We start from the raw sequence: 11075 nt of genomic DNA, 5'->3' as shown, positions 1-11075 counted from the left end.
TTCTTCCATAGTCGATCTGGTTAAGATCGTCTGCTTGCAAGACTTTCAGGAAACAGCACCACCACCAAGTGTGAAGACATATCCACTTGTGGCTTTCATCTCATCAGCATCAGATATCCAGTTAGAATCACTATACCCCTCAAGTACCGTCGGGTACCCAGAATAGTGAATCACGTAGTTCACAGTACCTTGCAAATAGCGCATCATTCGCTCAACGGCATGCCAATGCACATCTCCCGGATTGAAAAAAATCGGCTCAGTTTGCACACAGCAAATAAGATATCAGGGCGAGTAGCACAAGCTAGGTACATGAGTGAACCAACCACTTGAGAATATCTCAATTGATCTACAGTCGTGCCTTCGAACTTTCGAATCCGCACGCTGGGATCATATGGTGTTGCAGAAGGTTTGCAGTCCGAATATCCAAAACGGCTCAAAATCTTCTCAACATAGTGGAATTGCAAAAGTGTAATTCCACCCTCAGTATTTCTCAGTAGCTTGATGTTCAAGATAACATCAGCCACGCCCAGGTCTTTCATCTCAAAGTTATGAGATAGAAAAGCCTTGACCTCCTCAATTACTTTGAGGTGGGTCCCAAATATCAATATGTCATCAACATACGGACACAGTATAACTCCTTTGCCCCCACCATAGCGATAGTATACACATTTGTTAGCTTCGTTAACAACAAAGCTAGTAGATGTCAAAGTTGTATTAAACTTCTCATGCCATTGCTTAGGCGCTTGTTTCAGGCCATACAAAGATTTCACTAACTTACACACCTTTCTTTCCTGACCATTTACTACAAACCCATCCGGCTGTTGCATGTAAATTTCCTCGTCTAGCTCTCCGTTAAGGAAAGCCGTCTTAACGTCCATTTGATGAACGAGAAGACCATGCGAGGCAGCCAAAGCGAGTAACACTCGAATGGTTGTCAGCCTAGCTACAGGTGAGTAAGTGTCGAAGAAATCCTCTTCTTCCTTTTGGGTATAACCCTTGGCCACAAGCCTAGCCTTATACTTCTCAACAGTACCATCGGGCCTAAGCTTCCTCTTGAACACCCACTTACATCCCAATGGTTTGCAACCATAAGGACGATCAGTGATCTCCCATGTCCCGTTTGCCAAGATGGAATCCATCTCGCTACGGACTTGCATCATTGTTGGTGAAGCAAATGCATCTGAATTTCCATCCATGAATACTGCATTTGAATTTTTTTTAATTTCTAATTAGTTAGCTGTAGCGTGGGGTGGAAATGTAGCGCTACTAGTACATACGATAGTAGTAGCGTGGGAGTAGAAAGCAGCTCTACTAGTACTTAGAATATCTGCAGCGTGGGGTAGAAAACGCGCTACTGCTAAAATTTAGCTGTAGCGCCGTAGCGCGGGCACCCACGCTACTGGTATGCAAAAAACCCACGCTACTGGTAAGGTTTTTCCTAGTAGTGGGAGTTGCCCCCGGTGTCCACCTTGGACCGCTCCAAGGCAATGCGGAGGGCCGGCTCCTCGTCGACGTCGAGGTCGGAGCCGAAGTGGCTGCCGGAGCTCGACATTGGCCAGAGTGGATCGAAATCGGAGAGGGGAGAGGAGAGGATGGAGCGAGAGAGGGGAGTGAGTGAGCTAGGGTTCCGAGCAAGGAGCTGGATGGGGTTTTTCATGGGACAGCTGTGGGGTCGGTTGTGGGCCGGGCCTGCCAGCTCCGACGCGGTGAACACGCCCGGGCGTGCCCGGACCGCCTATATCCGCCGTACATTTGGGCCGGATATGAGGGGCGCCAGACAGCCCGTGCGTTTGAGGCCGGTTTGAGGCATCAGGGTGGATCAATTTCTGTGACCGGTCAGCCCGCCCGAACGTTTGAGACAGGTTTAGGGTGCCCGGCTCTTAGCCCCTTTTCTATGTCGTCAATGGAGTTCGGACATGGATGAGTTTGGAGGATATGTAGTCAAGCCCTGCTGCCTTTTATCTCTTATTTATTTGCCTGGTTTGGAATGGTATAATTGTCGACATGTAATTTAGATATAGGCCTATAGAAAGGAAGATGAAGCAGAAATGCAAGAAACCGAGGGGAGGGGGTGAACAGTACAAAAGCTAACTAGAAGGGCAATGCCTAATTACATTGTTAATTCCAGTTGCTTGGTTGATTAGTGGTCGTACAGTATAATTCAGATAATACCATAGTGGTTTTTTTTATTCAGAGAAAGCACTTGATAGGTGGGGTTCAAAAGAAGCAACTGATAGCGCTTGGTTGATGTTACTTGATTGTTTGTTCCTGACCATTAGGGGAAGAAATTTAGGGGAAGCATTGGCAATGCTAAATTGGCGAGAAGAGAGCAAGAGCAAGACGATGAACATGGAAAAGGTTCGGATTCCTTTGCTACATGTACACCATCTTTGCCTGCTTTGCTTCTAATTTCCCATTCCTATAATCCTTCTTTCCAAACCCCCTTCATTGCTGTACTAATATGTTGATGGATCTTGTTTTTAATTATAATCAGTTCAAATATAGGTTGCCAGAATACTGAGTTCTCAAACGTGGCATGCTGAATTTATGCATCATGGCTCGCTAGATATTGCTCTGTTTTAGACCAGACCCATAGAAGGTATATGACTGAAACATCTCTCATTTTTTTCATTTCAACACCATTATCCCCCCTTCTCATCTCTAATACAAGCTAGCTCTCTATTTTTTGTTGTTTAGGGTGTACATTCTGCAATTAGTGATAGGTTTTGTTATATAGGGTGTACATTCAAGTTTGTTGGTGACACTGCATGCCTGACTCCTGTAGATGGACCCATCTTTCAAGTTAGGGAGCCTGCAGATGAAGATTGCTAAAATATTATTGGTTGGCTTCCGCAAGTGGCTTCATATGTTTACCGGAGGCAGCTCTTCTTCTATCAGATCAGATGCATTGTCTTGTATTACCTCCGTTCCTAGATATTTTAAATGGACTATAATGTACAGATGTATGTAGACATATTTTAGACTATAGATTCATTCATTTTGCTTCGTATGTAGTCGCTTGTTGAAATCTCTAGAACGACAAATACTCCCTCTGTTTCAAAATAGATGACACAACTTTATACTAACTCATCTACTCCCTCCGTCCCATAATATAAGAACGTTTTTGACACTCATAATATAAGAACGTTTTTGACACTACTTATATTATGGGACGGAGGGAGTATTTAGGAACGAAGGGAGCTAAAACATGTCGTCGGTCAAATAAGGTTCTGGAACGTTTAAAAAAAACAGCTACATGGGGCCAACTTTATACGATTCCCTTAGGATATCATTTTTTTGTTTTGTTTTGGTGACCATTCTCTTTGATACCCACTGCTGTAACTTTACTTGCATCTGATTTAGGAGGGTGATGACAGATTGCGCTGCCTATCCAAATCTCTATCAAGATGCACTACGTATTTTATTTTGCTTGGTACGTCATACAAGGATGACTTGCAGTTTTCAATCCAAGATATGATGTTTACTGTTTTGCACAATATATGCTATGTAAAAATAGCTTACATCAGTCATTATTTTAATTAATGAGCTGTTGTATCGGTGATGCAAAATCGCGTTCTGTGTACCTAACATGACTTCTGGTGCACATATAAGCTTTGATGTATTGTCCATGTTGAGCTTATTCCTATGACTAATCATCCAGAGGTAATGGTAGATGACTGATCATTCGTAGCTTTCTTTTCGTAATAACTTGTTGAACCTTGCTTTTGAGATACCATGCTTTCCTATTAATAACTGGCATGTAATATGGTTCTTTTCGTTTTTATGAACCTTTAGAATATACTCCCTCCGTTCCTAAATATTTGTTTTTTTAAAGATTTCAAATAGACTACCACATACAGATGTATATATACATATTTTAGAGTAGATTTTGCTCCGTATGTAGTCAAAGACAAATATTTAGGAACGGAGGCAGATGGTGCGGCAAGCCGCACTTCCTATTAGTATGCACTATACAGCCCGTAACGCATGCAGCAAGGCCTGATAGCAATTCACCCGTTGAAAACACGGGAGCGGCTCAGCCAAGTGGCCATATAAATAGAAAAGCAGACAAGTGGCACATAAACATCACATGATGCGATAGGTTGTAGGAACACTCCGGACAAACCATCCATCTACAGTAGTAGCCTGCTAGTATTATACTAGTGTATGTACTAGGTGCTTTAAGTCTGGTCTAGTTTATTGTTCATTGCAGCAGCAAAGTACAGGGAACCCAAGAAAAGGACATCTTGAGCAAATGGCAGCTCCAACTATGAAAAGCAATACCCATTAGGTCTTTTCATTCCTACAAAATCAAATCATATGATCGTTGTTAAGAGTTCATGTATAATTTGCGTACCATAAACGCAGAAGATACCATGTTATGTGCAATTACAAATGAAGGTTAGGATGGCATACCACAGTGATCATTCCGACAGGTTTGGCAATTTCTATCTTCTCTCTGATATCATCACAGAATTCGGGTTTTATCCTCTGAATAAATAAATGATATGCGCTTAGCACAATGGTATCTTTGACATAAGCGTGTATATAGCAAAGATGCAATTTCATTCAACAGTACATACCAGCTTTTTAACTGCCTCTGCAATCAACTCCTGACCTTTATCCTCTGATACCTAAGGCAATCAGACGTGAAAACAAATCAAATATAAGATGCATATCACAGTACTTACTTCCTTGGAAACTGAAAAGATGAAGGAAGCAAGCAGAATAGATAACCATGCACGTTACAAAAATGTTTTAGACTTGAAGGAGTATCGAAGAAGAGCCTACCGTCCATTCCCTCACAGAACAGTCCTCCTCTAAGGCATATTTTATGCTATGTTGGAATGACGGACACTTGTTCAGCTTATAGTCGTCCTTCAAAGTATCTGTGGAACTATCCTGTGCATTGCAATTAGAGCACACATATAACTTGGTTGCCATGAACAGAGAAGATATCAAATTAGGCGCAATTACAAACAAATATTAGGATAGTATACCTCAGTAATCATTCCTATAGCTTTGGCAATGTCGATCTTCTTTCTGATATACCCATCATAGAATTTGGGTTTTATCCTCTGAATAAATAAATGATTTTCGCTTAGCATAATGGTTTTGAAATAGGCATGGATATAGCAAGATGCAATTTCATTCAAGCACAGTACCAGCTTTTCAACTGCCTCTGCAATCAACTCCTGAGCTTTATCCTCTGGTACCTAAGGCAATCAGACGTGAAAACAAATCAAATATACGACACATAATCCACTGGATCAATCTCACATGCATATCACAGTACTTACTTCATTTGTAATGCCTGCCCCTACCGTGCAACGAAGAAACTGAAAAGAAGAAGGAAAGATGCAAAAGAGATAAGCATGCATGTCATGAATTTTAGACTTGAAAATTATCTGTGAAGAAGAGCCTACTGCCGTTTCCATCACGGAACAGTCATGCTCCATGGCATATTTTATGCTATCTTGTAGTGATGGACACTTGTTCAGCTTATAGACTTCCTTCAAGCTATCTCTGAAACTCTCCTGTGCGTTGTTGAGGAAAAAAAATACATTACCAAGCATGTACAGAGTTCATTAACACCAGGAATTAATCAGAATTACATGGATAATCAAAGAGTGTGCAGGACACTGGTTTACAGTGCTGAATGTTAACCTTTTGTTGAGTGACCCGCTTCCAAATCTCGAAATAGAGACCATCGGACCCATTACACCAAGTAGCCTCAATGCACATGTAGTTAAAACAATCCTGCATAGAAAGAATGGAACTGTTAGATGCAAACCACACAAAAAATACATTTGTGAGTGTGTTAGAGATCATACACGGAAGCCAATACGAGCTAAATGAGTTGTGATCTTGGAAAAGCGAGTGGCGATCTTAGTTGCTTGATAAATTCCTCTGGTGCGTATCTTGCTTACCTAATAAAGAACAAAAGAATTACCATGGTGGTGCAGCATATACAGAAACATTGCCGTTCATGATCTTTTGTGCGGTCATGCACTTACAGAAAGAGATGAAAACTTGCTCGGTAGACAATCTTTCAACCACTGTATCAAGAATAGAAAAAATGGTTTAGTCCCCGAACAAAAATCCAATCATTGCAGGTAGCTAGTCTTGCTTGACTTACAATGCATGTATACCTTAAGTTCCCTTAATAATGTTTCGAAGTACTCGATGTATTCATATTGCATCTCGTAGCTATGGAGGTAACCGCGGTACACAACCCAACCAGCGTACTCATAAGCACTCTGCATCAAAATGAAGGGAAAGAGGAAACACATGGTCAGAATGCTTTATAGAATGACAATTATAACATACTTTATAATATAAGATGTTCTAACTTCTTTCTGAATTGGATGTACATAGACACGTTTTAGTGTGTTTGTTCACTCATTTCAATCCGTATGTAGTCTATTAAAATATCCAAAACATCTTATATTTGTGAACGGAGGGAGTAACAAACTGTAAATAGCAAGGGGCAGAAAAAAAACAAGGGTTTGATATAGGGCTAGCAAAAACATTCTAATATTATTCATAAAATTAAATAAATATGTTGGTTCCTTTAAAATAAACTACCATTTCCAACAGGAAAAAATGCATATGACTACTATACTAAAAAAATGGTGAGCCTCTATTAGGCAATAAAGTGGAAAGAAAAATATTCTGGATTGGGGCTATGTTAAAGTAGTTGATTAGCCGGTTTTCAGAGGCCGATGATCTGATGATATACATTTTCCAGCATATAACACTATGAAATGTCCATCCAAGATAACAATTAACACTCTGTAGATGTATCATGAACTCATCAGTAACTGTATATATTGCACTGCAATCTAGATCCTTAAATAAGTAAATAAATAACTTTTCAACCCTTTCTGGAAATAGTCCACATAATGTCTCACTTGTGTATATATATAGCATGGTTTCCAAATTCAGAGAAATGGACCTAACTAGCCATACTAACACAATGGAACACCTAAGGCAATTTAATGATCACAGGAACACTCGGTTATCAAATTATATACGTACATGCTTCCGAGGGACTAGACGCTGGTAGTCATTCACGCAAGCAAGCTTGTAGAGATCAGGATCGAAGAACCAGTCTAATATGCCTTCATTGTCGAAGAAGCTAAAATATCGCATCTTCACAAGGAAATCTGTAGGAAATTCTTCTCTGTCAAGAAGCTCCATAGGGCACTCTTTCAATTCATCACAGCACAACTCATTCTTGGACTCCTTTTTTAACAACTGTAGGCAATGATATCGCCACTGGATCAAATTAGATATGGATGGGAGTTTAAAGAAACCAGCATAAGTAGGATAGAACAAGCAACATAAAGTCACAAGGAACACAGATGTACAGATTGAACGACTTTTAATAGATGACTGAAAAACAGAGGCATGGATGGATCGAACCTTGTAGGATCTGATGCGATACACCGCATGGCGGAGGTCCATGTTAAAGTGATCCTCAAGGTTCAATTCAGTTTTGGTATCGACATGGCGGTCGGGAGGCAGCTGCTGCAAGTATCCATAGTATTCCTCAAAGTCGATGTCCTCTCCCAAGCCCAGTTCGTTCAGCTTCTGGATTATGTCGCCCACATCTTCATCTACCTGTGTTGCGGCATATTGTTGTTTCTGTTCCTGGATAGCAGCAGTGTTGCCATGGTCATGAGCATCGATGGGACGACTGGTACCCGCATCAGAACAGCGGGAATTTGTCCTTGTTCTGAGTTGTGGAGATGTTCTTTTCGCTGGAAAAGATGTATTGCTTTTTGTGTGCTTCTTCTCTACAGAAAGACGTTCTTTTCGCTGGATACCATGTGTATGTGGGTGGAGCTGATCAGGGGGGCACATCTTCTTCTCTGCACTATGCTTCTGTTGATTCGAGCCTGTATCCACTTTCTCCATTCGCCTCTGAGACATCTCTCCGGCAAGACATGCTTCAGTCTTGAAAGGCCACATATCCTGATCAGAAGCGCAAGTCTTCTCCTTTGCATTATGCTTCTGTGGATTCGAGCCTGTATCCACCTTCTCCCTTAGCTTCTGAGACATCTCTCTGGCAAGACGTGATTCAGTCTTGACAGGCTGCTGGATACCCTGTATATGATGGCGGAGCTGATCAGGGGGGCACATCTTAACCTTTGCATTATGCTTGTGCGGAATCAAGCCTGTATCCACCTTCTCCTTTAGCTTGTGCGATCTCTCCTTTCCAAGGTGCTTCCGTGACAAGACAGAGCTCGGCACCCTGTTCAACCCCCTTTGTCGGATTCGATGAGGATGTGCTAAGGGCTCCTGCACGATGTTCTCGTCTGCAAAGACCTGCTTCGGCCGCATCGCGCTCGCAGTTGCCGTGCCCTTTAGGTGGTTCGGCATCGCGCTCGCAGTTGCCGTGCCCTTTGCGTGGTTCGGCATCGCGCTCGAAGTTGCCGTGGCCTTTGCGTAGTTCGGCATCGCGCTGGTAGCCGCCTTGTCCTTTCCGTGGCACTGCTGCATCTCTCCAAACCCTAACCTACAACGGAGATGAACACACAACATCAATAATGTTAAAAAAAACATCCAAACAAAAACAAATTGGGCTATAAGGCCACAGAGGGGTACCGGCGGTGTTATCGGTGGCGATCCGACGCGTTCCCTCGACAGACGGCGATCACGGGGAGAGCCGGGGAGGTGGCTACCAGATACGAATCGATCTTTTTGAAAACAATAAGGGGGTGTTTGGTTCTTTTCAGTCCAGGGACTAATAAAAAAACTCTTCAGTAAAGTTTTTTTTAGTCTCGTAAAAAAAATCCCTTCCGTTTGGTTTCTAGGGACTTTTTAGGAACTTTTTCTAATCTTTGGGACTAAAAAGTCCATGAACCAAACACCCCCTAATTAGAACGAATCGATCTTACTGAAATAAGAGAGAACGAATCGATCTGAGACGGGCGGGGAAGAAAGACGCGCTAGAAGAGAACTCGGAGGCCCGTGGCGTCGCGGTAGGAGGCGGCCGGCTCGGGACAGGACGAATCGGAAGGGGAAAGAAGTAAGAAAATATCTGAATCCCTAAACCCGGTAGCAGCCGCCGCCGCGTGGCTCCGGACTCGGGAGAGGGCGCAAACCTGGAGGCCGTGCTTTTAAGGGCGCAAACCTGGAGGCACGGCACGAGAATAAAAAGGGTCGGACACGGCCCAGGTCCGGCACGCCCTTTTGTTTACGGCCCAGGCCCGGCACGCCACGGCCCGTTCCCAAATCGCGTAGTTAGCCCGGCCCAACAAAATGCGTTGGTCGCTGGCCGCTTCGTTCAGTCGCTAGCGACGGGAGCACCTAGTCAGCGCCAATCCCTCAAAAAAACAAATCAGCGACTTCAGCGCCAACTAGGGCTTCCGGCGCCTACGCTGGAGCGCTCCTGGCCCGGCCCAAAGCAGGTCCACGACTGAAAGGAAAACAAGAGAAAAATGCTGCGTGTAGATAATCGAACCTACGACCTCATTGTCGCAAATAGGCTGCGCTAACCAATGCGCTACTTAGGCAGATCTGCTAGGATAAATCTTTTCCATTATTTTCTTGTTTCTTCTTTTGTTTTCCCCTTTTCTTTTTTTTTCTTCCTCATAAGACAACATTTTTTCAATTCGTGAACTCTTTTTAATTTTTGATGAACCTTCCCAAATTCGATAAAATTTGAAAAAAGTTCACTAATTCGAAAAAAGTTCATCGGATTTGAAAAAAGTTCACTGGATTTGAAAAAAATTCATCGCATTTGAAATATGTTCATTGATAATGAAAAAAAGTTAATTAAACTTGAAAAAAGTTCATCAGATTTGAAACAAAGTTCATCGCATTTGAAAATTTTCATCGGATTTAAAAATTTTCATTGGATTTGAAAAAAAGACTTCATCACATTTGAAAAAAGTTCATCCATTTCAAAAAAAAAATCATCAAACCTGAAAAATGTTCATCGAATTATAACAAAAAAGTTCATCAAAATTGAAAAAAAGTTCTTGGAATATGAAAAATGTGCACCGAATTTGAAAAAAAACAAAAAAAAATTGAATTTTTTTTCATAAATTCGAAAAGAGTTCTTCGAATTTTTTTAATAAAAATGCCAAACTGTAAAATTATCGATTAAAAAGGAATTTTAAAAAGAATATAATGGAAAAAGAAAACCCAAATAAAACCGCCCCGGAAATTACCACGAACCGGGACAAAACCGGTTTGGGAAGCTTCTGGAAGCTTCCCAAAACCGGAGGATTCCCGCGGCTGAAGAAGAACAAATAGAAGGAAACAAGCTAGTAATCAACAGTTGTCCTATGGCTTTGTGGTTATGGTCCTTGGGATTGAAGTGGTCGGGAGTTCGACTTCGGGGGCCCAGACATTTTCTGAACCGTTTTACAGAATAAACATACATGAGCCGGCCCAGCTCGCCAGCGGAGGGGGATCACTGCAGGCGCCCGTTTGCCAACGGGCGCTTAAGCGCCAAATAGGAATTGTCGCTAGCGACGGGAGAACTCCTGAAGGCAAATCGCTGCAGGCGCCTGTTGAGCTGGGCTGGCCCATTTAAATTTTTCTGTTTATTTGTTAAAACGCAAAAAGAAGCGCGCTAGGAGAGAATCAAACCAGCGACCTGCTGGTTTCAAGCACCCGGCGCTAACCACCCAGCCAGTGGCGGAGCCAGGGAGTTAAAGGAGCAGGGGCAGAGTCTTTACACGGCGTTGTTGCCCCGCATTTGCCCAAGTAATTAGTAATGCTAATCATGGTTTCTTATGATTTCTTTGTATTGTTCAGTAAAGAATGGCTGGAGCAGCCCGGGCAGCTGCCCCAGGTCACCGGGAGCTAGCTCCGCCACTGCACCCAGCCTGACGCAATTAATAACCTTCTTTTCTGTTGATTTACTTATTGTTTTATCGAACGGTTTTGTTGGTTTTCTATTTATATATTTTTCTTTATTCTTACACTTTTTGATAAATGATCACTGTGCGAACTTTCTTCAATTTCGGTTTTCTATTTGTAAAACCGATGAACTATTTTTCAGTACGTGAACTCTTATTTTCGAATTTGATGAAGTTATTTTTAATTTTCTGAAC

At 42.2% G+C, this 11075-nt stretch overlaps 1 protein-coding gene across 2 annotated transcripts; it reads right to left on the bottom strand.

Annotated features, from left to right (window-relative positions):
* Positions 1-3981: 3981 nt before the first annotated feature.
* Positions 3982-9107, bottom strand: LOC123054479 (uncharacterized). Of its 2 annotated transcripts, none has more exons than XM_044478259.1 (15): positions 8614-9107; positions 7429-8524; positions 7042-7260; positions 6153-6260; positions 6018-6059; positions 5835-5930; positions 5668-5760; positions 5427-5537; positions 5301-5339; positions 5166-5216; positions 5001-5078; positions 4792-4902; positions 4584-4634; positions 4417-4491; positions 3982-4303 (listed from the first exon to the last, which is right to left on the bottom strand). In XM_044478259.1, the coding sequence occupies exons 2-15, from the start codon at positions 8506-8508 to the stop codon at positions 4298-4300; spliced, it is 2160 nt and encodes a 719-aa protein (XP_044334194.1). In that variant the 5' UTR covers positions 8509-8524; positions 8614-9107; the 3' UTR covers positions 3982-4297. The 2 variants fall into 2 exon arrangements, with proteins under 2 accessions (XP_044334194.1, XP_044334195.1); XM_044478260.1 differs by having other exon boundaries at positions 7429-8519.
* Positions 9108-11075: the final 1968 nt, after the last annotated feature.

Source organism: Triticum aestivum, chromosome 2D (genome assembly GCF_018294505.1).
Source record: "Triticum aestivum cultivar Chinese Spring chromosome 2D, IWGSC CS RefSeq v2.1, whole genome shotgun sequence".
NCBI lineage: Eukaryota > Viridiplantae > Streptophyta > Magnoliopsida > Poales > Poaceae > Triticum > Triticum aestivum.
This window is presented reverse-complemented; position numbering and strand designations above follow the sequence as displayed.

Bases quoted from the DNA above. Each gene is read 5' to 3' on its own strand.
- LOC123054479 (XM_044478259.1), bottom strand. From the start codon at position 8,508: ATGCAGCAGTGCCACGGAAAGGACAAGGCGGCTACCAGCGCGATGCCG. The intron at 5,931-6,017 runs GTAAGTGCATGA...GTTCTTTATTAG, and splicing joins GCAAGTTTTCATCTCTTTCT to GTAAGCAAGATACGCACCAG. The intron at 5,538-5,667 runs GTTAACATTCAG...AACAACGCACAG, and splicing joins AGCGGGTCACTCAACAAAAG to GAGAGTTTCAGAGATAGCTT.